The sequence below is a fragment of the Cricetulus griseus genome, chromosome 3, assembly GCF_003668045.3.
Source record: "Cricetulus griseus strain 17A/GY chromosome 3, alternate assembly CriGri-PICRH-1.0, whole genome shotgun sequence".
Classification (NCBI taxonomy): Eukaryota; Metazoa; Chordata; class Mammalia; order Rodentia; family Cricetidae; genus Cricetulus; species Cricetulus griseus.
This window is the reverse complement of record NC_048596.1, coordinates 80,446,839-80,474,047: the sequence shown is the minus strand read 5'-3', so window position 1 is coordinate 80,474,047 and position 27,209 is coordinate 80,446,839. Positions and strand designations below refer to the sequence as shown.

Below are 27,209 nucleotides of genomic sequence, written 5' to 3'. Positions count from 1 at the left end.
AGACTGGAGTCCATGAGTTCCCCCTTGTTCAGGTCAGCTGTTTCTGTGGGTTTCACCAACTCAGTCTTGACCCCTTTGCTCATCACTCCTCCCTCTTTGCAACTGGATTCCAGGAGTTCAGTTCAGGGTTTAGCTGTGGGTGTCTCCCTCTGCTTCCATTAGCTACTGGATGAAGGCAGTAGGATGGCATATACCTAGTCATCAATCTCACTAATGATTTTTATCATTACCAAATGGAAGCAACTTAAATGTCCAACAAGTACAAATATTAAATAGATAAAGGATAGTTAAAATGCTAGTATAGTGGAATATTGTTCAGCAATAAAAAGGATGAACTTCAAAACATATTCCTTTTAAATAAAGGCCCCAAAACTATGTAGTTCAGGATTTCATTGATATGAAATTTCATATAGAGCAACTCAATCCACAGCTTCCTAGAGTTAGGAGTAGGAATTCATTGCTAATAAACACAAAAGATAGCTCTTAAAGGTTTTGTTTTTACATTTAATTGTTAAGAATGTGAGAGTCTGAGTGGTATGGTTCCAGGATTATAGGCTCAATATGAAGAAAATGTTATAAAATTTGAGTGGTAATAGGGCAATTGGCTAGTATTTGAATTTACAAGCCTGCCAAGACTAGAGAAAGTGAATTTATTAAATGTGCTGCAAGTACCCAACAGACAATAGCAGCATCAACAAAAAGATTACCTACATAAAATAGTGGTGTATGGGAGTGGGCTATGTTGAAACTGTCCACTATGGTTAGGGTGACCCACAGCAATCTCCATCATGCAAATGAGGGCAGTCCTGATTGGCTTTTTTTTTTATTTCCAGGGCCACTGGGTTTACATGTTATAACCTGTGGTTAAGGTTGCACTTGGTTAAGATTGGCTTCACTCAGTTACAACATTCTGCAGGCAGAAAGTGCTGTTTCCTTTTTGTGATATTTTCTAAGCCAGGCTTGTGTTGTGGCAGTTCCTGGATGGTGACCTGTTTATTTTCTGGTCTGTCCTCTCTGCAGACTATGGTAAAGGTTTCACAGCTGTAAATTTACTGAAATCATTCTGCTTATTCTTCAAATAGCTAAGTTTCAAGTTGTACAAAGTCTACCTCTAAATGTCTGTGGAAGCACCCCTCCTCCCACACCAGTGAACGTAATCAGTTTTGAGTTTATTGAGATTATTTTCTGCATTCTGTGCCTTGGTGGCCAGCATCACATGTGACACTTGTTAATGGACACAGTAAAGATTAAATGTACTTCACCACATTCCTGACAGACAAGACAGGCCTCTGTGTTTATTGTCATGACTAGTTCTGAAAGGAAAAGTCCAAATCCAGGGCTGCAGGCCTTCCTGGCTGCCTTCCAAGGAGTGAGGCTGGAATGATCTTTGGCCTGGGTGATGTTCTCTGTTACTGATTAACCAGCCCTGTTGGAAGGCTGCACCACCAGCACTTGCAAGACAAAGACACCTGGTCAAGCCCTGGTAGTCAGAAAAAAAAAATGTCTACCCGCTATCACCAAGCAGCGAGTGACAGCTACCTGGAACTTCTGAAGGAGGCCACCAAGCGTGATCTGAATCTCTCGGATGACGATGGCATGACACCCACCCTCCTGGCAGCCTACCATGGCAACCTCGAGGCCCTAGAAATAATATGCAGCAGAGGGTGAGTGATCTCTGTCAGGGAACCTGGAGGGCTCCACAGTGGTGGCAAGAGTCAGGGAAGTCTAAGTAGATATTTTGCCTCTTTCTAGGCTCTCTAAGTAGTTGGCTTTCAGAGAAAGACAAGACTAAGCTAGGTATGGATTCTTTCCCTGTGAGAACAGTCACTCAGCCAGAGGGGTGGGTGGGTATTGTATTTGTAATTGGAAATCATTTCCATGCAATTTAAGTGGTTGACCCTTTAAAAAGAGGTCACCATTCTCCCCAATTCAGTCATCCTCCTCGGTTAGGACATGTTTTTTATTTTATTTTTTCAATTGTGTCATTAAAATCTACCTTTTATGAGCCCCCAGTTTTGGTGTAAGTCCCTGATTCTTGAATGAAATTTCTAGCCTTACAAGTTATAAAAGGGAACTCCAGCCAACCTTTACTTTATTAGTTTTCTTTCTGGCCAACACACACATACACACACACACACACACACACACACACACACACACACACACACACACAGAGCACCCCTTAAATGTTAATTCAAGTCATTGCTGACTTTTTTATTCTGCTTGTCCTGTTCATTATCAGAGGGCTAGCCAGGGTTGGCAGCTGTGACTTAAGAAAGGGAGACATGGAGCAAGAAAGAAATCTGAGGGACTGAGTCGGGGAAGAGGAGAGGAGGGGAGGGAAGGAGTAAGGGAGCCCAGTGAATATTCAGTACAGTGCATAGTTAGCATCTGGTAGGAGATACTCCTCCCTTCCTCCTTCCCCTCCTCCCCCTCCTTCCCCTCTTCCTCTTTTTTCCTCTTCCCCCTCCTCTGATTCTGCTTCTCCTGCATTTTGGCGCTGTCTAGAAGATGCTGATCAACAAAATGTCCTGGTTTCTGTTGCGGCGATCAGATGTGAGAGGAAAGACAAGCAAGTGGCTCACAGTAGACATTACAAAGCCTGTTCCAGAGAGGGGGAAATTAAGCTTACATTAGAGAGATAAGGAGATGATCAAGGACTGAAGGAAGCATCTTTCCCCCAAGACAGCACTGTGTACTTCAGGGATGGAAGATGTTGAGTCTGGCTGGATATGACTTGTACAGGGACAGGGCAAGCCTAAGTGATAAAACCAGACAACAAAAGCCTTGAACGTTCTGTTAAGGGTTTGAATCTCATCCCAAGGGCCAGGAAACCACACCCTGGAGTTACAAAGGAAGCCATATGATAGATTTATGCTTACAAATATTGTTCTGGTGGTTGTAAAATAGTCACAGAGGATGTTTAAGGACATTCAAGGTGCACTGAACTAACATAGTGACCGTGGGTATGGATAGACACAGGGAGCTTTGAGTGACAGTTTGGATGTAGAAGAGCTGGTGATTAGATGTGGACAGATAAAGGGAAGAGGGTCAACACCCATGTTTGGATTAAACAGATTGTCGACATGGACACCTCATTGAATTGAGGGACGTGTCAGAAAGAGCATGCCCACAGTCTAACAAAATCTTCTGAAAACAAGTGAAATCTTTCTTCCTTTGAGTCAATGCCTCAATTACTTTGTTATAGCAATGATCTAACCCACTTCCTTAATTTAATTTATAAAGAAATCAGTGAATTATTTCTTGGGTTCTTCCCCTGTTGGGGAGAGTGTGGTGATTTGCAGTGTTCTGATGATTATTTTTTTTACATAAATCTTTGTCCATTATTTTTTTAGTATGAATTCTCAGAACTGAGGTTTTTGAATTAGCTGGCATACATCTTAGCCCACTTGTGCTGTGATAACAGAATACCTCAGGCAAGGTAATTTCTAGAGGATACAACTTAGAGCTCTAAGGGCAGCACACAAGTCCAAGATCAAGTTGGCAAGAAGTTTAGTGCCTAGAGAGACCTTGTCTCTGTTTCCAAGTTCAGTGCCTAGAGAGACCTGGTCTCGCTTCTAAGATGGCTCCTATGGCTGTAGTCTCTGGAGGGGAGAAAGGTGGAGTCCTCACATAGTAGAAGGAGGAGTACACAAACAAACAAATATGAAAAAGCAAATTCCCTTCCTTGATAATGAATCCCTTTCACACAGTGAAAGGTGGGGTTCCTAGTAAGAATGAAAAGGCCAACACTGAGCAGCCATTGTATTTCTACCTTTGTAAACTGTGCATCTGTAGTCCCACCTACTTTTATAATGGGATCTTCAACATTGATGTATAAAATTGATTTTCAAAGACTGTGTGTGTGTGTGTGTGTGTGTGTGTGTGTGTGTGTGTGTGTGTGTGTGTAAAGGATGAGTGATGTGTCAGCATGCCACAGTGCACATGTGGAGGTCAGAGGGCAGTTTCCTGTGTCAGTCCTCGATTTCCACCATGTTTGAGAGTGAGTCTCTTGTTACTCACAGGCTTGCTGCCCATGAGCCTCCAAGGGCTCCTGTCCCTGCCTTCCATCTTGCCAGAGGAGCACTGGCATTAGAGACGCCTCTGCATCTGGCTTTATGTGAATTTTGGGGATCTGAACCTAGGGCATTATGCTTGTGTAGCAAGCAATTTACCCACTGACCCATCTCCACAGCCTTCAAAATGCTTTTAAAGTTAATAGTATCAAATATTTGTAATACATATCATTCATATATTTATAATTCATATTTTAACAATTGATACTTTATAAATAAGAGAGCAAGATTAGAGATAATATAGTAGAGGGAGACATTATAGGCTTAAAGAGAAATCAGGCACCAGGGAAATGTCTGGAGAGCTACAAAGATGACACCAACTAACAATCTAAGCAACAGAGGACAGGCTACTTTAAATGCCCTCCCCTGATAATGAGATTGATGACTAATTCATATGCCATACTATAGTCTTCATCCAGCAGCTGGTGGAAGTAGAAGCAGACACCCACAGCTAAAACTTGAACTGAACTCGAAATCCAGTTGCAGAGAAGGACTGATGAGCAAAGGGGTCCATAGCAGGCTGGTGAAACCCACAGAAACAGTTGACCTGAACAAGGGGGAGCTCTTGGTCCTCAGACTGATAGCTGGGAAACCAGCATGGGACTTATCCAGATCCCCTGAATGTGGATGTCAGTGAGGAGACCTTGGAAATCTATGGGGCCTCTTGTAGTGGATCAGTACTTATCTCTAGCAAAGGAATGGACTTTGGGAGCCCATCCCACATGGAGGGATACTCTCTGAGCCTAGACACAAGGGGATTGGCCTAGGCCCTATCCCAAAGAATATGATAGACTTTGAAGCCCCCCGTGGAAGGTCTCACTATCCCTGGGGAGCAGAAAGGGTATGGAATAGGTAGGGTGTTAGTTGGAGGGAGGCAAGGGAGGAGGGAATGGAAAGGGACCTGGGATTGACATGCAAAATAATTTTTCTAATAAAAAATAAAATATGAATATATGCATATATAATATGTTATATATACTTATTAAATACATGGATATATAATATATATTTTAAGTGCATAAATCGGTCAACCACTGCAATATAATTTTAACTTTAAGGTCATTCATTCTAAAATATTAGCTGATAAATATGATCTTCCAAATGTTTTCTTTTGTCCACACGCACAAGTGTATTGTTTTCTTTTAAAAGGCAATCATCTAAAGCATAATTGCAACATGATAAATAAAAGACCCAGAGACAGATATTGGGGTTCAAGCTTCAAGCTGAAGATCAGAAAAGCAAAGCAGCTGGTCACTAGCTCTTACTCTACCTCAGACTGAAAGGCAATCCTGGGTCCACCAAACCTCAGACTGTAAACTTTCCTCAGCGTGGCTGGAGAATCCTGAGACTTCAGTGTCTTCCTATCCTCAATGCAGCTGCAGAATGAATCCCTTATCCTGAGACCCTGTCCCTGTCTTAAATATCTCTCATGAGTACTGGGATTAAAGGCATGAGCTCCTCTATTACTTTTTTATACTAATTCAATCTTGTGTAAGCCTGGGTGCCTTCGAACTCTGAAAGATCCATCTGTGTTTGCCTCCTGAGTCCTGGGATTATAGGTGTGTGCCACCACTGCCTGATCTCTATAGCTTGTGGCTGACTTTGCTTTCTGAATCCTCAGGCAAGCTTTAATAAATCACCACACATAATGATAAATTACCAATGTATTTTAACAATTTGCACTTAAAAGTTGATATGCATACCACTGCTTTTCATGACTACATAATATTCTATTGTATGGTTTTACCATTTTTTTAAATTATCAAAAATTGCATAGGCAGGCACAATGGTAGTACACACCTATATTCCCATCACCCTGAGTCATGAAGATTATGAGACTGATACCAGCCTGGACTTTATAGCAAGTCCCTGTCTCCAAGACCATACATATATTTATGATATACAATATGGTATTTTAAACATATTTGCATTATGGAATGACTAGATCATGCTAATTATATGATACCTTGCACACATCATTTTTTGGTGAGGATATTTAAAATATATCCTCTTAACAATGTTCAAGTATATAAATCATTGTTGTTTTAATGTCATCACCACATTGTAAATTGCTTGAACTTTTCCTTCTTAATGGGCATTTTGCATCTTTAAACCTATATCACCACACTTATCTTCCTACTTCCAAGAACTGTCTCCTCAAGAGAATTCTATAGGTCCCATATAGTTTATATTCCACATTTAAGTGAATTTGTGCCTAGCTCATTTCACTGAACATAATGTCTTCCATATTCATCCATGTTTCCAAATGCAGGGTTGTCTTTTTCTTTAAGACAAAGTAATATTCCATTGTGCATATATACATATATATGCATTTATATGCACTATATAGATACTTTTTTCATTCACTGGTGGAGGCAAATTGGTTCTGTAATATATTCATTTAGTTGCCCATTCATAACACTTAATTCCTTCTCAATTCTTGTTTTGCCAGTGAAGAAGGTTGGCCTTTTGTCTTGTTGGCTATTATAAGTAGAATTGAAAGGAACAACCTTGTTCATTCAGCTTTGTCCAAGGCCTCACATTTCCTTGGGATAAATTCTTCAAAGTAGAACAGTGGATTTTGGAGATGCTCTGGTGTCAGTCTTTTGATGTATGTCCTGCCAAGCAATCTGAGCCAGATAATGCTTTCCCCAGAATGGTCCTCTCCTCGTGATCCCTCTAAAACCAAACAACTGATAGTTTTCAATCATTTTCTGTTGGATAGGCAAATACTGGCAGTGTATGATTTTAATTTGCATTTTCTTCATTATAAGTCCAAATAATCCCCTCTTATGTAGGAAAAACATTTTTGATAGAAATACTGTTTTCTGAGAACAGCTTTATACATATTCAAAATTAACTTCAAAAAAAGAAATTGGAGTGGAGCAGATGTGTGGAGTGTTATAATTTAAGCAAATTATCCACTTAGCAACAATAACAAGCTGTTTTAAAAATTATTTGATTAAAATTATTGCTTACTAAAAATTAAGGGCAAACTATGGCTTATGTTAAATTGCTTCTCAGAGAGTTTCTCTTTGGGGGAAAAATATCAACACTGGATTGAATCTATCCCAAAGAATCCATAGGATATTGGCATTAGATTCAGTCCATCAAAAAAAGGTGCTGGTTTGTAGATGGCTGGACAGGTATATGCCTGGCTCTACTAACAATTATGAGGCAGAAAATTTGGTTTAGCAACATGCACTGTAGTCCCAGTGATGGAGAGGCAGGGACAGGAGCATCTCTGGGGCTTGCCAGCCAGTCAGCCTAGCTAATTGGTGAGCTCTACTTTCAGTGAGAGACTCTGTTTCAAAAACAATAAAAATGGAAAAACAATTGAGAAAGACAATCATGTTAACCTCTGCCTTCTATGTGCATGTGCTAGAGCATGCATACATGTGTACACACACACACACACACACACACACACACACACACACACACAAAGAGAAACGTGAGTCAGGCATGGTGATGCATGCCTGTAATCCCAGAAATCAGGAGATGGAGGCCAGCCTTAGTTACATATAAAGCCTCCTTACAGACAGACAGAGGTTGGGGAGAGTAGGACTAGATTTAGAAAGACTTCATGAAGCTTGACAATATTTTTTTATATCAATTGGAAAGCTGTCCTTAGGGCTTAGATGCTCTAGGAAAACCCATGGCTCATCTTCCTGACAGTTTCATTTGTAAATTTGGAATTTTGCACTTGAAATTATCTCTAAAGAAGACCCACTTCTGCCCCATCTCAGGCTTTTCTCATGTTCATCCTCTCACTGAAGACCCACTGAGATGGGAAAATACACTCCATTCTGACTGAGGTATATGGGACTAACCCAAACTCTTAATACTCGGTTACTTCCTGCTACAACTCACCCTGCCCAGTACTTCCTTCTTTAGTTTATCCAACCCAAGGATAATTCAGGCAAATTTAATCAGTGTGTTTTTGTTTATGCCATAGTTACATCTTGGCTGTCTTCCAGCCCTGCTTTGATGTCTAGGGTATTTAAGGGGCTCTTTGAATATGGTGTTCAGTTAAGAAAATAAAAAATGAAACCACGTGTTTGGGGATGAGGAACTTTGCTCCCTGAAGATTTGACTGTGCCAAGGCTAGAAGGGGGTCTCCTTTGATCCAAAATAATTAAATTGGGCTAACTGGCTATGGCCCTCTTAACAGAGGCTGCCCAACAAAACAGCATTCTTTAACATTTGCTTTCCTTAGATTCAATTTCATTTTCTTTCCTTTCTTTTCCCATTACTTTACCCATAACTCCATGCTATCTGCCACACTGATGTACACTCTGGGGTCCCCAAATATGCCATGTGATATCACCCATCCTTGTCTGTGCCCATGCTGTTCTCTGTGTGAAACAGGAGGCCAACCTATGGCTGAAGCTAGTCTACAAATGGGCTTTTCTTGGATTTCACTGTGTTTTTCTTTTAAAATTGAGCCAACATTTAAAATAAGTTCCATGAAATTCTGGATTTCAGCCTTCATTTGAAAAGTGGATGTGGTAACACTGTTTCTCTTCAGCCAGAGCCGCCATAATATTGCAGTTTGTAGGAGCTTGAGCATATCTTGGCCTTTGCTGAGGAAACTAGTTGTGTGTCTTCTATGGGCAGATTTTGAAACTTCTGCTAAAAATTACAGGTGACAAAAGGAGAAAAAATGCAGGCTTTTTCCCTCTTGGGAAAATTAATTGGGCAAACAGAGCATAACTACTTGAAAAATAAAATAACCCTATAAATACGTAACTACAAGAACTAGGCCAGGATGGTGGTTTACACTTGTAATTCTGGTACTTGGGAAACTGCTGCAAGAGGATCACCACAAGTTTGAGGCAAACTTGGACAGTGAGTTCCAGCTTGTCTGAGGGACAGAGTACGATGCTGCCTCAAAAACAAACAAACAAATGGCTGGTGAGACGGTTCAATGGGTACTGGCATTTGCAGGTGAGCCTGATGACCTGAGATTGACCCCCGGGTCCCACATGGTGAAAGGAGAGAGCTGACTACTGTAAGTTTCCCTCTGGTCTCCATATGCATATGTGGGACTCTCATGCCCACACATAGACACACAGAAAACAAACACATTTAATATTTGAAAATATTTAAAAATTAAAAATCCCACAAGAGTGTTGTAGTGGTAGAAATTTACCATGAGAAAAGATAAATATATGAGTATGGATAAAAGAGAAATGATAATAATGTATATTGAATGTATATATGCATAGTTTACCAAGCACTGTTCTATGATATATATATATATATATATATATGTTTAAATTTACACAAAAACACTATCAGAGGTATTATTATTATTCTCAGGATAGAAGACTTGTGGCTGGTTAAGTGGACAAGCTGGGTTATATTCATACTATAAGCATACTATTGCTTGTCTCTTCCAATCTCTGTATCCAGTAAAGTGATGTGGCAACATGAAAATTTTCATGGTGGGTAGATTTATACTATCATACATGCTATAAATCAGGGCTCTGAGTCTTTTTCTTCCATGAATGAGGCCATTGTTAATCATTTACAAGTATACCATTGGAAGATATGATTCTTGGCTTCAGGGAAACTTCTAATGGAGCTCAATTAGAATTAGGCATAGTACTCTATTTCCTTTCTCTGAGTCATGTGACCCAACTCTGTTAGGAAGGTTTTTTTTTTTTCTTCTTCTTCTTCTTTTTCTTCTAAAAGGGAGGCATAGCATGGAGATGGCTCTATTTCTGGCCATCTGGTAACTGGCTCTGACATAGCTAAACTCGGCAGCTATCATATGCCAAGGCAGGATAAACATGCATTTTGTTGGTTGTTTTTGTTTTTCTTTATAGACCTCATGTTCAGTGGAAAACATGATTTAACATGCGTCTTTCATATTTTCTTCTGTAGTGGAGACCCTGATAAATGTGACATCTGGGGAAATACTCCTCTACATTATGCAGCCTCCAATGGCCACACCCACTGCATCTCATTCCTGGTCAACTTTGGTGCCAACATCTTTGCCCTAGATAATGACTTAAAGTCTCCACTGGATGCTGCTGCCAGCAGGGAGCAGAAAGAATGTGTTGCTCTTCTGGATAAGGCTGCCACCGTACAGAACACCATGAACCCCAAGAAGGTCGCCCGACTGAAGGAGCAGGCTCTGAGGAATGCCAGGAGGCAGATGAAAGAGTGCGAACGACTTCAGGAGAAGCACCAAAACAGGATGGCCCGCACCTATAGCAAGGAAGACTCTGGGACCCTTTCTTCTTCCCATGGCACGTTCTCCAGGTCGTCCCTTTCCAATGCTTCTGCTGGTGGATTTGGGTCACTGTCTAAAGGCATTAAAGATACCTTTAAGATAAAATTTAAGAAGAACAAAGACACAGCAGAGCAGGTGGGGAAGGAAGACAGAAACGGGCAGAGGCATGTAATGGAAGTGTTCAGAGAGGAGGAGGAAGACACATTCCCAGAGGACTTCAGAGAGAAGCTCCGTTTCTCCGCAGAGAAAGCCAGTGACGTACAGCACGAGTCTATTCTCAACCGTCCAGGGCTAGGGAGTATTGTTTTTAGAAGGAACCGAGTACTGGACCTTCAGGACATCTCAGACAGCAAGAGGGAGTTGGGCTTTAAAATACCCAGTGAGTTGTTCCAAAGACAAGGCGCAACTGATGAAGAGGAAGATGAAGAGGGAGAGGCAAGCAATGGTACTGCGAGTGATCTTCCTTGGGACGAAGACGAAGTAGAATGGGAGGAGGATATGGCTGATGCCACCCCGCTGGAAGTGTTCTTGCGCTCTCAGCACCTAGAGGAATTCCTTCCCATTTTCATGAGAGAGCAGATGGATCTAGAAGCTCTGCTGCTTTGCTCTGATGAGGACCTTCAGAATATCCACTTGCAGCTGGGCCCCAGAAAGAAAGTTCTTAATGCCATAGACAAAAGGAAGCAGGTGCTCCGGCAGCCTGGGCAGCTGGTGGACACCAGCCTCTGATGGAGGCCATTTGTTAACAGGGTTAACAGCATGGGAGGTTATGCTGAGTTCCCTTGGGAGCATGCCAGGAAGCACCCTGTACCTGATCTCTGTTCAATGACAGAACTCTGGGTTTAGGTGTTAGGGTTTTAGAGAGGACACCCAAAACAGAGGCCCAGACTCTGAGACGTACTCTGTATTCAGGTAAACCATCAGTTTAAAAAAATGCTAGGAGACCTTGGAACAAGAAAACGGCGTTTCTCTTCATGACTGCATTCTGTGGAGACCAAGGCTCTCATTGGCCTAAAGTGCAAAGCCTAACCTACATGGATCTAATCTTTTAACAGATATTTTCAAGCAACAGGGTTGGGTTTATAATGTTCCCGTCTAAGAATCAGGGCAGTGTAGTGGGTAGGGGGATGGCAGAAGGAAAATGTGGGGTGCCTGTTGTGGGATGAATTTTTAAAGTTCAAGTCTGGAAGCCCTAACCCCTAAGTGAGTGTTTTTAGAGACAGTACTTTAAAGAGGTGGTTAAGGTTACATGAGGTTATAAGGGTGGGCTCTTAATTCCATAGCTCCACGTGACTTAAAAGAAAAGGAAGTTACATCAAGGGTGTACTCACACAGGAAGAGTAGGAAGGCAGCTGTTAATCAGCCAATGAGAGCTACCCCCTCTGCTCTGCGCCCCCCCCCCACCTCTGGGGAAAATCAAACTTAACAATAGTTTGGTCATTCAGCCTCCTGAGATGTGAAAAATAAATTTCTGTTGTTTGAGCACTCTGTCTGCAGTGTTTTGTTATGGCAGCCTTGGCTGGCAAGTGTGGTGTGTAAACAAGAGGATAGTGAAGGGAAAGCAAGAAGGACTCAGGAAAACAATGCCTGTCCCATTTCACAGTCTTTCTGAGGGTTAAGTGCCTTCTGAGATTTAAAAAGGGAGAGGAAAGGTCTAGTTTTTAGGAAGATTGATGACAAAAGTAAATTTTACACATTCATGCTGCTTACCAGTTGTGCCTTCGCTTTGTTAGTGTGAATCAGCGGTGCTGCTGTCTGGGTAACTGCATGTTATAATCTAGATCTTAGATATAGCCCAAAGACCCATATGCTAATGGCTTGGTCATCTGCCTGTAGAGCTATTGGTGGGTGTGTAGGTCTGTGTGATATGTTGAATGGGATAGCTGGGTCACATGATAGCTCTACTTTCAGGTTTTGGAGTGCTACCACACTGGTTTCCATAGTTTACCTTCCCACCAGCAATGTACACAGTTCCTATCTCCAAACTCTTGCATTTTTTTTTTCCGAGACAGGGTTTCTCTGTATTGTTTTGGAACCTGTCCTGGCACTTGCTCTGTAGACCAGGCTGGCCTCGAACTTACAGTGATCCATCTACCTCTGCCTCCCAAGCGCTGGGATTAAAGGCATGCACCACTGACACCCGGCTCAAACTTGCATTTTTAAAATGTGCATAGTTTTTAAAAGACAATCTCAAATTGAAACCACCCCTTAACCAAGAGCTAAGTTTTACTAGAATATTATAGCTAAACTACCACCCAGTAAAATTTACCATTGACTGTGCATGTAATATTAGAAAAGTTATTTGTGCCCAGCTGATTTCCCCTTCACATCTGAGTTACTGCAGAAGGCTCCATGCAGGATACAGATGCTCAAAGGTGTTGAACTCCCACATTCCTCCCCAGTGAGTAGATTCAGGAAGCATATGGATTATTGGATATGTTACATGAGGGGATAGTTGTTTACATATATTGTGCTTTGTTGTTGAATAAGCTAAAGTTGTACTTGGCTTCAATAATGTGCACAAAAGCAGTTAGAAGGAATTCAGAGGCTTTGTGGTCTGAGCCTGCTTCTGTCACACATCATTATTGTAGATGCCTCGATCCCCTCTAGTTCCCTAGAAACTTCCCAAGACACTGTCTCCATATCCTACCCCAATTTACACAGTAAGAAGAGGTCACCAGTCAGACTGGGGGGAATGAAACTATGAGACTCCTGATGCTTTTTTTTTTTTTCTTTTCGGTATATTGGTCATGAGACATGTTCCCCTTTTGGGGCCTTGTGGCTTCTTTGTTAAAGAGCCAATGGTTTGCTTTTTTACCATGTATTCAATTAGATTCAAGTGAACTAAACTTGTGGTTTCTACTACCCATGACCAAAGGATCCTCCTTATCTGTGTTTCTTTAAACATTTAAAATAGACACACAAAGCTACATAACATGTGATTGGATGTAAGTGACATTTCTTCTACTGCAAATCTATGGCAATAGAAACCAGAGGCTGGGAAGAAGCAGGTGATGATACTGTGAGAAACAGGTTTCTTCAGGGGATAGGATCATTCTGGGCTTGGTTGTACAAACCTCACCCAAACCCATTGAACTGTATACCTTAAAATCATAAGCTGTGTTAGAGATGTAGCTTAGTGGAAGTCTGTTTTCCTAGCATGTGTGAGTATCTGGGTCTGGTAACACACACACACACACACACACACACACACACACACACACACACACACACACACGTTTTATGCTAAGTTCTACTAAATTAAAATGAAGAAAATACTATTCCACCTCCTCTAAGTATTGAGTGGACATTTGATACCCCTATTTCCTCTCCACAGGAAGTTATCAAAGGACACACTGAAGAACTGGAAATGCTTTATTTCAGAGACATACAAAGCTAGTGAGATCAAGGGTAGGTAATGATGACATCACCTGTGTAACAGAAGAAACAGTTACCTGGTTTAGCTATCCAACTACAAACATGAGTAGAGATGTCAGCACTTAAAAATGAAAATCGCTACAGTTCACAGGGACTGGCTCCCTCATTTACTCTGGACATTATGAGGCCTTTGAGCTGTAATGTCCAGTTCAGTGCACAGCTCCTTCATCTCACTTGCCAGATGACCAAGAATCATACACTAGTTTGGCTGCCACCAGGTCTTCCACTGCCATCCCTGTAATGGACAGAAATTTGATTCACATTTTTTTCCAGAACAACTTTGTCCTGGCTGTCTTCTGATACTCGGAGTGGGGATACTACTGAAACCATAGGCCTAACAGTAACTGCTACCCAGAGGTACAATCAAACTCAGTATACAAAGGGCAGGTCAAGAAAAAAAATGATACTAAGCAAAAAATACCCACATTTTATAGCCTCCAAGGTCTAGTTCAGAGGTCAGCAACATTTCAGTAGAGGCTCAGTTAATAGTTTAATCTCTAAGTCATATGGTCTCTGCTACAATGATTCAGTTCTGCCCTTATAGTGGGAAAGTGCCCATAGGTCACAGGTAAGCAAATGAGTCTGTCTGTGTTTTGATACAATTTTATTTGTGGACACTACAACTTGAATTCACCCCACTTCCATCCCTTTCTTCTGTCTGTGTGGTTGACTGTAGAAAAGCTCTAATAGTCTTAATAATAAAAACCCAGAGTCAGGGGGTGAAAGCTGAAGGACCAGAGAAGTAGAATAGCCACTAGAACTCTTACCTCTATGAAATCATCAGACTGAAGAGAGATGGAATTTCTGACTCTTCCTGCCTATATTCCTCTCTATGCCCAGCCATCTCACTTCCTGTCTGTCTGTACAGACCTCCAGACCTCTACAGTTAGCTAGTGGCTAGCCCTAGCTAACTTCAGGCAAGTATAAACAAGATATCACCACAGTTGATGGACATAGGTTGATGTGAGCTCCTCAACTCAATTGTTCTTCTGAATTTATTTATGTCTAACCTAAGCAATTTAGTACAACACTGGCTATGTGCAAATTTTTCTTGTATATCTCACTGATATCACAAGAACTCAAGGTAACAGATGGTGAATAAACTATGGCTCTGAAACATCGGGTCACTTGTCTAAGGTCACATATCCAGTGCATGATATAGAAGGAATCTGACTCAGGACTGCCCAACTCCAGAGTTCATAGGCATAATTACTCCACCCAAACATGTAAATGATTGATTCGAATGATGGACTCGGCAATGATTTCCCAACAGTTCACCCTTTCACCTGCTTTGTGCTCTGTTTGGATTTGTGCCCAGGGAGCAATCTGTGGGTCTTACCCAAAGACTTGAACACTGTGGTCTTCTCACAGTGTGCAGGCTTCACTCCTGACACCACTTCTCCAAGCTCAGCAAAGATGTCAGCCTGTGAAACAGAAGCATGCTAACTAGGCTTAAAGCTGCTATCTCATGCAGGGCTGGCTTCTAAAGCCAGTATAGGACATTCCTAAATAGGCGAGAATATAAGTGATTTTTAAAAAGACCGCTTGCGAACTGGATGGTATTAGGAAACATCTGCCATCGGATACCCTTTTGGGGCAGCACCTGTGTTTTTGATTCCATGGACACCAAGATCATTGTGTCTGGGTGTCTGCCTGCCAGGTCCCTGTCTGGGAAGAAACTGGTGTGCTATTATCTGACCATGCACTTTGGCAGCCTCTTCTTGCTCCATGTCCAGATAGTAAGTGGGGATAGGCAGCCAGGGGATACATAGTCTAATTGTGCTGTCATTTCAGAAAGGTTTCCAGGCTGCAACAGACTTCCCACCCTACTGCCTCATTGCACAGGAAACCAGAAAAAAAAAATCAACTCTCCCTCCAAGCAGAAGGACAAGAAGACACATGTCACAGCCATATGGCTATGTTTTTCTAGAATGGAATTAAAAAGATTACAAGATATTTAGGAATGTCTCCCTCACCAGAAGGTGAGGTGACCAAGGTCCAGGGGGGAAGACAGTGAAGCCCTGGGAACCAGGCCAGGGACAGCCAATGGTTCTGCCCATGGGAGGCTCACCCCTGACAACAGAACATCTCCTGACTCCTTCAGGGCAGCCTCCCGGGAGTCCACATACAGCACTGCTTGCTTCATGAGCTCATCATCCAGTTCTCGCCAGTCAGGTCTGCTGGCTCCAACAGCTACGAGATAACAAAACAGACTTTGAGCCCAGGAAAATTCTAGGGTACATTAACAGAAAAAGTTGAGCAGGGGACCAGTCAGGATATTTAGACCAGAATGCCTTCTCATCTCCTAGATCAATCGCTTCCCAATCAGTACGATAGAATACTTGTTAAAAAGAACGCCTACCATTTTTTCTTATTCTTTTAAAAATTATTTGTGCGTGCGTGCGTGCGTTCGTGTGTGTGTGTGTGTGTGTGTGTGTGTGTGTGTGTGTGTTTGTGTGTGTGTGTGTGTGTGTGTGTGTTTGTGTGTTTGTGGGTGTGTGTGTGGATGTGGGTGTGGGTGTGGGTGTGATGTGGGTGTGTGTGTTCGAGTACAGGTGCCTGAGGAGGCCAGATGCTCCTTAGAACTGGATCTACAGTGGCAGTTGTGAGCCACCCAACACGGATGGAAGGAGTTGAACTCAGGTCCTCTGCAAGAGCAGTATACACTCCTAACTGCTGAGCCATCTCTCAAGCACAACATTCACTTAATAAGGAAAATACTGTCCATGTTGTATTTTCCTTATATGCAGTTTAAGGACCTCACATCTAGTGTCCAGTTCCATTTATAGATGCATGCACTGGAGCTATGCAGAGTGAAGGGGCCTGCTACTCAAGTCATCTGGGTCAGAGAGAGCCCCAGTCTTGCACTGAAGGGTCTCCTCTTGCCAGGAGTGACCGTTAATTGCAGAAACCATACAACAGAGAACCTCTGCTCCTTAATCTTCAGTTGGTGTGCTCCTTAGTCATTCCTGTTTCTCACCTGAAACTGTTTTTTCTGTAGTCTTGACAAAGAGCCAGTGTTAAGGCCACGAAGAAGCCAAAATAAAAGACAATTGGGAGGCTGTAACTGTAGCTCAGTGGCACAGCACCTGCCCAGTATGTGTGAGCCCTTAAGCTCAATCCCCAGTACTGCCAGAAGTGGGAGAAAAAAGGAAGCCTGGACTTGATATTGCCCTAACAAAAGAAACCTGATGATGGGGAAATGACCTAGTGGGTAAAGTACATATGCAAATGTGACCATGTGAATTGAAATCTCCAGAATCTATAGAAAGCTGAATGCCATAGTGCACATCTATAATCCCAGTCGGCCTGTATAAAATGGGAGGCAGAAACAGTAGAGTGTCTGGAACCTCTTGGGCCAGATAGCTTGGAGAACACATAGGTGAACAGCAAGAGATGCTGTCTCAAACTAAATGAGAGCCAGACCCAATAGCTGAGTTTGTCCTCTGACTTCCATATGTGTGTGGTGGCATGCGCGTATGCACACACATTTTTAAAAGAACAGAGAGAGGATGATAAGGAGGATGAAAAGGAGGAGTGGGGTGGAGGAAGCAAAAAAAAAAAAACATACAAACTAAACACCCCACAAAATACAAATGGGCTATTAGGCCTTGATCATTGGCCTTGTCCCTCTTCAGAGACTGGAGCAATGAATTCAATGTATCACACCTCCTTTTACAAGGACACAGGATAGTGCCCAGGCTGCAACCAAATGCCTGCAGAGCCAGGAAGAAATGAACAGGAGCAAAGCCAGCAAAGGGACTGGAAATGTTGCTGTCCTGGTTACACAGAAGTGAGTATGTACTTCCTCAGAGGATAGTCATTATCCAGCCCCAGCTAATGGCTACTATGTATGAGTGCTTATTCACTGTTACCAGACTGCCCTCCATTCCCACTGTTTATGAAGAGGAGCAGGAAATCTATTTGCATAAGTTATTTCTTGATTTCTATGTGGTCCAAACAAAGCAGTCTGCTGGCTAGTCTTTGAAAATATTAATGTTTTATCCAAATCCAAGGCAGCATTTACATGCTTTCTTGCGGTGCTGCTGTCCATTTCCTTGTGTGTTCTCTCTTTCCTGTCTGAGCTCTCATTTCCAGAGAGCCATATAACAATGCTCATCTTGAAGGCTGTTGCTGGGGGATTCTAGAGAACAAAGTACTTACTAATGAAGCTTGTAAATAAATCAGAAGGTGGTGGGAAAAGCTTCCAGTTTCTGGGGCTACCCCCCTTCCCTGTTTTTTTACAGACAGCCACTGCCTCCAGCAGGATGAATTCTCAAAGGGCTGTGTGAGGCCACTCAGGCAGATGCAAGTGGACCAAACAGCAAGTCAGCAGTCTGACACAGATCAGAACTTGCCTGCCCTTTAGCAGGCCTAATAAACAACTAAAATCTGTCCTTAGTGTTTTACTGTTATCTCTGGAACACACTTTAACAAAGCATATTTGAGGCTCTGTGATCACGTAAAGAAACTTTGTTCCTAGGCTAGGTCAAGGGAACACAAAAAGAAATATTTTGACTCCATATCAAGCCATCCCCTTCTAGAAATATATAGCTATAGAAATAGATATGTAGGTAGGCAAGTAGGTAGGTAGGCAAGTAGGTAGGTAGGTAAGTAGTAGGTAGGTAGATAGATAGATAGATAGATAGATAGATAGATAGATGGATATAGAGAATGAATGTAAAGGACTCACTGTAGCTGGCTTTGGGGTGGTGGGAAATCCTTAGGAAATGAGAGTAACCCCCAGAAATAGGCCCTCTGTCTATAGCATATGGGGCTGAACCCTGCCACCCCACAAGCCTGGAAGAGGACCTTTGATACTATATGAGGTTATAGTCTAGTGAACACAGATTTCATGCTTGTGAGACTTTAAGCAGAGGACCAGCCTAACCTTGAGTGGATTCTCATTGTGTTGTATCAAATTTGAAAAACAACACAAAAACCAAATCAGTCAGCTGCAACTTCAGTTCTGCCCCAGGGAACACATTTCACCAAGAACTGTCCCTCTGGATCTCTCAAGTCATTTTAGACAGTTTTGATTCCAAGATGCACACCTGGATCTACCTTTTACGGGCCAACTAAGCCACCTTTTGGTTTCTTCCTGGGCCTGTTTCATGGCATCAGTTCCCTGCAGACTGAGACCTTGACTTCACTTTGGCTTAGTCCTCAAATTGTTGTGTTCACTCCCCTTTGCTTGTAATCTTCTGTCTGCCTGGAACATCCTCTTTTCAGTCCTTGACATGACTTGCTCTTCCTTGTTATTTGGGTCACAGCCCCAAGTCACCTCCCCAGGCAGCTTTTCCGGTAAGTGGATCAAAAGGATCTACTTCAACTTTCCCCTTCTGCTTCCACTGCCAGGCTCTTTCAGTGTCCTGTTGGCTGCACAGGCTCCTCACAAGCAGAATAAAGCCAAGAGAAAAGCCATGACCTCGGATGCTCTGTTTACTGTGGCATCACCCTGCAGCGAGGACAATGGCTGACACATGGAACAGAGTAAGTAAACATTTATGAATGAACACACATCTCTTGACTTGACTCCTGCCTGCTCATCTGCCTATGTGGGCAGAGCGCTCAGCTTCTGAGATGACACCATGTTCTTGTCATAACATGGTGGAGCACTGCTTCTATCCTCAATCCTTGGCGGGCTGGCTGCCTAGCTGATTGCCTGGCTGGCTGGCAATCAAAGCCAGACTTCTTATTGCCATGTTCAAGAGCACAGAGCCGGGGTTCTGAGGACAGACTTCCTCAGTTCAAACCCAACTTTGGCCCCAAGAGTCTCTGACTTTTGAAAGTTACTTAATGTCTCCTTACCTTGGTTACCCACCAATAAACTAAGGGATATAATAATTATTGCTTCTTATCTTAAAAGGTTGCTAGAAGAATTAAGTGACTATATATAACACATATACACACATATAATATGCATATATACATTAGATGTACATATATAATATTAATATATCATAATTGAAAGGGTTGGGAACATAGATCAAACAGTAAAATACTTGCTGTGGAATTATGTACCTAGAACGCATGTAAAAACTGTTGTCATGGGTACTCATATCTGTGACATTGTGGGGTAGGTGGGCAGTAGACAGAAACAGGCAATCCCTGGAGTTAGTTCTCTAGCTAATTAGTGAGTGTTGGATGCTGTGAGAGATGTATCAAAAGCAAGATGGAGAGTAATTGTGGAAAACATCTGACATCGACACACACACATGCATACACCACAAACACTGATGGGTATACATGCACACTCGTGCACACATGTACAGAATTCAGGACAGTATCTACAATAGTTAAGTATTTTATATAGCCCATTTCTTGCCATATTCTCTATAGTTATTTGAAGATCTTCAGAGGCCCCAAGTGTCCTTATGTTTAGAATACCCCCCCACCCCACCTCTTAGTCCACACATTAAATGTTAAATCCTCTTTGTGCTGTCATTATTTTTGGAAATTGTTTGTAGTTTTATATGCTAAGAACAAACTATTCAGACCAGAGCAGTGGATCAGGTCTGACATGCAAGTCTAGGGAAGCACAGGAGGGAAGGTTACAAGTTCAATGGCCACACAGAGCAACTTTGTCTCAAGAAATCAATCCAAACAAACCAAAATGAAACACTATATGTTTTCCCATTAGGATTTGAATGTTGTCACATTTAAGAATGAAGCAGTGGCTGACCATTTGTGGCAATGTTCCATTCCACAGGGCATTAATTAGTAAAATATTCATGTTTAATTTATGTTTAATTTTTCTTTTCACATTTTGAGACAGTTTTACTGTCCTTGTCTTTGGTTTTTTTTTTTTTTTTGAAACAGGTTCTCTGTAAGTAGCCCAGGCTATCCTTCAATTCTCCATCTTCCTGCCTTGCACTTCAGGCTCACACATTTCTGATACCCTTAAGAAAGCACGCACAGACAGGAGTGTGGATAGACACCTATAATCTAAGCACTCAGGAGGCTGAGGCAGGAGGATAGCAAGTTTAAAGCTAGTCGAGATGCATAGCAAGACCCTAACTCAAAGAAAAATAAAAAAAAAATTGGCATTCTGTATGATGGAGAAAGTACTTTTACAGAGTCTGGATCCAGTGCTCGAGCCTGAAGCCTCTCTACTTACCATTGATGTGAGCCCCTGGCTTCACCCAGTCACCAAATAAAATGGGCTCTGTTGCCATGGTGACTGTGATGATGACATCAGCACCTGTCACAGCCTCCTGCACCGATGAACAGACCCGAACATCTCCTTGCACTGTGCTTGCAAACTTCTCTGCATTTTCCCTAGTGCGGTTCCATATTCTCACCTTATAGTGGGTAGCAAAAGGGACATTAATGCATTTCTTCACTGCTTATGCCACACCAATCCACACTGCTCTGAGATGGTGACAACCATGTCTTTAAAGAATGGGCATTTGATCAAGGACTTAGCATTAAGGTGACGGGATATTTGCTCAGACAAATGAAAATGGCCTCTCTTTTAAAAAAAGTGGACACTTTCCAGTCTTAGGCCAGGACATGCCTTGATGGTTTAATGGTTACAGAGAAGGGTCTGGAGTCATGCAGGCCTGGCACAAACTTTTCCTTTACTTATATTATTTCTGCAATGATTTCCCTCATTCAGTCTCAGTTTCCACATCTGTGAAATGGAAATATAACTGGGCAAAGACAGTGTGGAACTTAGTCTACGTTTGAAGTCCTATACTGGAGTTTCAGCAAATACAAGATTCATAAAAAGAGTTCTTTGTCATGGGAGAGATTGCTCAATGAAGTGTAAGGAAGGATTAAAAAGCAAATATTTTTCAAGTGAATAGTATAGCTTATAAAAGACCAATGTGAAAGCCACAGAATCCCGGAAGGTGCTGGCAGCATCGTGAGTTGAGCTCTTGTGAATTTACTAATAAGATTCAATGGGTCTGACGCTCCCACCCTTGACCTAGAAATAAGGTGCAAAGACTCTCATCACGAAATATGGGAGATAGAAAAATAAGTTTTATATCCTAGCTGATCAATAAGGACAAATGACTCAACATATTCTGCTCACCAGGTCTCACCCTGATTCTGGATCCAAAGCCCTAAATTCTTAAAGCCTCCCAGAGTCTTTTAAGGGAAGCACAGGGAGGGGCAGATGTGCAGCTGATACCCAAGGATTGTCACAGGATCACTTGGGTGGCTGGTGGCATCCCCAAGTGTGTGCCCTGTGAGCCATGAGTCTGAAAAGAGGTGGTTAGGCCTCTCAGTTCTTGTCTCCATGGGCAAGTCATAAAGGTAAGGGTGATCTACACTGGACTCACCCCACTGTTTGTCTGTGTTGGGTGGGACCTGGAGACCCCTGTCCCATCTCCCCCTCCCCAGACCCCGCCCTCACTCACCTCCTTGAAGGAGAACTGTTCTGTGAAGATCTCATAATGACTATACGCCTGGACCCCAGCCCCAAGGATGCACAGCACGTCACTATCTGGGGGTTTCAAAAACTGAGAGGAAACAGGGTGATAAAAGTCAGTGGGTGAAAACAAAAACAGTGGAATATCAGGTGGCCAGGAGGCTTCAGCTACCCTTAAGAGCTGGTGGGTACCACGGAGATGTCACTTTGTTTCCATTTGCCCTCTGTAGAAAGGGGCAAGAAGGAAGGAGCCTTCCTTGAGTACCTACTATATGCCAGTACTCAATTCTTATGTGGACCCTTTGTGTGTGTGTGTGTGTGTGTGTGTGTGTGTGTGTGTGTGTGTGTGTGTATACATGTGGACATGCCTGTAGAGGACAGAGGTCAACCTTACGTGTTGTTTTTCAAGAGCCATCCACCATCTAAATAATCTAAACACCTGATCTGCCATGCCAACCCTCCCCTGAGCCATGGAACTTCTGCTATGTATAGGAAAACCAGCATCCCAAGTCCTTGTCCTACTTAAATTACTGAAAAAAAAAAACAGATTCCAATCTTTCCCACAGAATCCTGTTTTCCTCTACTATGTCTTTTGAGACATGGTCTCATTATATAGTACAGGCTATCTTATAACTCACGGTGATCCTCCTGCCTTACTCCCAACTGCTGGAATTGTAGCTATCCCAGGTTAATACCCTATTCTAAACTTCTTTTCCTTAACTATATCCTCTACAAACTCTCCATCTTTCTCATGGGGTGCCTCTGCACTGTTGAGGACATTACCAGCAACACTTGCCTGGCCTCCTACTTTGCATGGTCCTGCAGTGCTCCACTCACTGATGTCAGTCCTCTCTCAAATGTCACCCTATCAGGGAGGTCATTTCTGAATCATGTGAAATCTCATCTCTTTAGTCACAAATAGGGGTGTGTGCCTGTAGACCTAGCTTTGTGGGAGGCTGAGGCAAGTGAGCCATCCGAGCCTAAATATTCATGTCCAGCATGGGCAACATAGTGAGGCCTCATTTAAAAAAAATAAAAAGTCACTTCCAATGTTTTTAATTTTGTTTCATTTCACATTTCTAACATACAATGTGGGTTTGGGAGGGTATTATTTTTTTCAGCAAATTCTAAACATACTACAGATTATTTACTAATTAATAAAAATTATGAAATAGTTAAACATGTAGTGACATTTATTAATAATTAGTATATAATCCATTAAAGAGCCATTTGATTTTTTAAAAATGTCAATCACTTTCCATTTTAGTTTTTGAGACAGGAAGACAGGGAATTGTGCCTCTGAACTATTTGGAATCATGTGGCACACATTCAACAACTGTGTGAGTTACTGTGTTCACTTAATAACTCATGTTTGGTACATGGAGTTCCAGCTATGAATAAAGGCAGACAGTATGTTCCGCATTTCTCGCTTCTCCAGATCTAACCTGCCTAGCACAGCATAGCTGCTGGACTTACCTTGGTGGCAATGGCAGACACGGCTGCTGTTCTCTTTGCAGTTATGACATTTCCATCCATGACCTTGGAGGAAGGAAAGACAGTGAAGAAGGTGCCCTCATAGGACTGAAACCCAGAGGAGTAGCTCTGAAGGCAGCTACAGGCAGCTCTGTAGAACAACAGCGAATGTGGGGCTTAGGGTCGCACTCCGATCTGAGCTTTGTGGCTTTGAGGACTAATCTCTACACACTGGACCCTTTACCTGTAAAAGCAAAGATGATGCCAACAGTGCAGAGGGCACTGAGAGCACTGACTACATCTTCATATGGTGAAGCTGCTGTGTACACTAAGTATTCCAGCATCACCCATTTTCTTTTCTTGCCCTGGGATTCTCAGATCTCCAAGCTGAGGTGAAACTTCAGGGATATGATTGTCATTTCACATCTCAGGAGCTTAGGAAAGACACTATTCCCGGAGGCCACCTTCAGAATGACTCAGGCTGACTGGCTAGCATGGGATATGCAGCTCAGTGGTCAAGGTCTTGGGACCCATTCCTGGCATAAGGGGTGGGATCAAGCTATCCTTGGTTTCCAAGGCTCCCCAGGAGGTTCTGTTGCCCAAGGAGGGCTAAGCATTTTGCCTAGCTAATGATAGCTGCCTCCCTTTCACTTATCTCAGCTGACTCTCAAAAGGCAAGTGCTATCATTTTCTATTCTCATTTTATAGACAAGAAGCTGAATCCTATAGCTACAGAACATTCAGCAAAACCCCAAAGCCCCGGCATCCAGTGTGAAGGCAGAGGCTCCAAAAGTGGGACTCCATTGTCGTAGGCAGCATAGATGCTTTTGCCACCGGTGAGCACAGGCTAGGAAGAGCTAGATTCTCGTTCATTCTTAGTAGGAATCCATCCAGACTCTCAGATGGTCAGAGGAGAAGAAGGCGGGTGGGTTCTGAGAATCTGCTTGCAGCCCTCTAAGAGCTAAGAGTATCAGCACCAGTGTTAGTCAGATGATCTAGGAGTGATCTTCACTTACCAGCTGTGTGACCTCAAGACAAGGATGTGGACTAACCTGAGCCTCAGGGACCTCCACAAAAATGAAAGGGGAAGCACCCTGTTCACACTCAGCACTCAGCAGGCTGAGACAGGAAGATCATGGGTGTGAGGCTGGCCTGAGACACATAGCAAACATACAGACAGACAGACAAGGCAGTAGAACATAGTCTGGAACTGGATACACCCTTGTCTTAGACTGAAGAGGTTTGAAGTCCAGTCTTGATTAGTGTGTGGGGGGGTGTTAAATTGAGCACAACTGCTCCCCCTTCTCTCTCACACACAAATCACTCAGTAAATGTGAGCTACTGCTCCTTTCACACCTTACTAGATACTAAAAACAGATGCCAGAAGGACACCCACAGGCTGGGGCATAGTCTTCTGCTCCATGGTGGCGGTGGGATGTCCATGAATAAATGTTTGCTCAGTTTTAGTTCAAGCCGTGCATTTGGTGTATCTGAGTGTGTGGCAAGAACATAAGCATGAATAACAGGACTGTTATTCCACAGCCACAGGCTTGCAGCCACTGTGGGCTCAAATCGGTCCTAGAAACACGCTGTCACAGATCATCTTTGCTGTCTCATGTCTGGTCACTCGCAATCATATGTTACTTCTCAAGGAGAACTAGCTTCTAGGCTTAATTCGGGGCCTAAAGGACACTCTCTACTGGGGGAGGGACTTGCTCTACCCGATCTGCCCCAAGAAAAAAAAAAGTTGCTCACCGCCAGCAGGGAGCCATTGCTGGGTTCAAAGAGAAGCACTGAAGCCTGGTGGGAGGGGATGGTGGATGTGTTGCTGTGGCCCTCATAGAAGGTGACTAACTTGGTGGTGAGTGCATCTTCAGCTGCACTGTAGGCTGGCATGACTCCCAGGAAGCTGAGAGCTGAGAGAGAGAGAGAGAGAGAGAGAGAGAGAGAGAGAGAGAGAGAGAGAGAGAGAGAGAAACTCCTTCCAGTCGGTGCTAAGTGTTCTATGAAGCCCATTCATCTTTCTCCATCACTGCTCTGCTGGCACGCTGCTCCCTGTGCCCGCATTCCTCTGCCCTTCTGTCCTTCTCTGGAACAGGACTCACAACCCGGCTCTAGACCAGAAAGCCATCACAGCCCTGTGACTTCTCAGCTGTGTAAGCTTCAGTAAATCGCTTTACCTCTCCGAAGTCTCAGTTTTCAACTAGTAGAGTGACTACCTCAGTACTCTTCTGTTGCTGAGTAAGGACAGCACGTTGAATTACAGCAGGTGGCACGTGTAAATCGACCTCTTGGCACAGTGCCGGTGGGTAGTGCCCCTTTAGCTGCAGCTGTCATTAGCAGAGATCAAGCAAGACTTCACCTCACTTCTCCCACCGCTTCCCTCGGTGTTCCTCCTCGTCTTTCTTTTGAAATCATTTCTCCCATCCCCTTCTGGTCCCCTCTTCACTCACCCTCGGTGCTTGGCCACCGGCACCACGGTGCGCACCGGTTGCATGACCCCTCCATCCGGACCCCTGGAGAAGTTGGCCAGAGCGGTCTCCAAAGGCGGGATCAGGAGGCTGGAGCTGCGGAGGTGCTCCTGCACCTCAGCCGCACTCAGGAACGCTGGCGCCCGCCTCATCTCGCCACCTGCCTTCGAACGCTGGCTGTCACTCACTCCACCTTCTCGGATCACAACCCTAAATGAGTGCACCTCCAGCGCAGTAGCGCTGGGCGGGTTTCCCGGGGCGGAGCATCGTCGCCCCGCCCCTAAGACCCGGCCCCGCCCCCGCCCCCACCGCCCACTGCAACTCCTAGGGTTCCCAGAGGCTTCCTCCCAGATTGGAATCAAGGCAGCAGGCTGGAGTGATAATTCTTGAATCTACTGTTCTCATTCCTGTAATTAACCATCGCCACATCCCTGGGCACGCTGGGGTTCCACCTTCTTCCCTGCACAGCAGCTCCACTGGGTCTGGCATTGTAAGAAAGACAGGAGAGATGACAGGGCACTTAGTGCTTGCTCAGGTGAAAAAGGGATTGGAGGGTTATGTCATACTTTTAAGTCCGCCTTCTTCTGGAGTTTCTTCTATTCACAATGTCTCTCCCACAACCACCCCTAGACACTAGCCGTTGTTTTAAGTGCACAGGTTAAACGAAACAACCTTCACCTTGAAGTCTCAGACAAGGGTAATGAATTCGGCCACATAAAGAGTCAAATGTAGTTCGTTTTTTTCAAGTTCATGTTGTATTTGAAGAACAGACAATATAGATGAAATGGTAGGAAATCAGCCACGAAGTGACAGCTAACCTTCCACCATTGATGGTGATGCCTAACCCTCGACCAGAGGTAGAGAAACTGCTTCGGGGAATTCAAAGAAAAGGGACCATTTTAACCCAGAGCGTGAGGTAAGGTGTCAGGAAGGGTTCCAAAGAATAATAGCAACAACAGCATATCTCATTTGACTACACTAGCAGTGGCTGAGTTATGGAGGTGCTGTTGTTAGCCTTAATATTTTAGAGTGTGTGTGTGTGTGTGTGTGTGTGTGTGTGTGTGTGTGTGTGTGTGTGTGTGTACAGGGTTCCAAGGACAAAAGAGCAACAGATCAGGGAGAGGAGG

At 43.3% G+C, this 27,209-nt stretch overlaps 2 protein-coding genes across 2 annotated transcripts; one reads left to right on the top strand and one right to left on the bottom strand.

Annotated features, from left to right (window-relative positions):
• Positions 1-1,500: 1,500 nt before the first annotated feature.
• Positions 1,501-11,049, top strand: Anks4b (ankyrin repeat and sterile alpha motif domain containing 4B). The gene is made up of 2 exons (XM_027410214.2): positions 1,501-1,664; positions 9,969-11,049. Exons 1-2 carry the CDS (start codon positions 1,501-1,503, stop codon positions 11,047-11,049), a joined length of 1,245 nt encoding a protein of 414 aa, XP_027266015.1.
• Positions 11,050-13,928: 2,879 nt separating this feature from the next.
• On the bottom strand, positions 13,929-26,234 carry Crym (crystallin mu). Its single transcript, XM_027410216.2, has 8 exons — positions 26,065-26,234; positions 25,367-25,520; positions 23,615-23,677; positions 22,128-22,229; positions 20,879-21,062; positions 15,830-15,951; positions 15,098-15,182; positions 13,929-13,993 (listed from the first exon to the last, which is right to left on the bottom strand). The coding sequence occupies exons 1-8, from the start codon at positions 26,232-26,234 to the stop codon at positions 13,929-13,931; spliced, it is 945 nt and encodes a 314-aa protein (XP_027266017.1).
• Between the last annotated feature and the right edge of the window lie 975 nt (positions 26,235-27,209).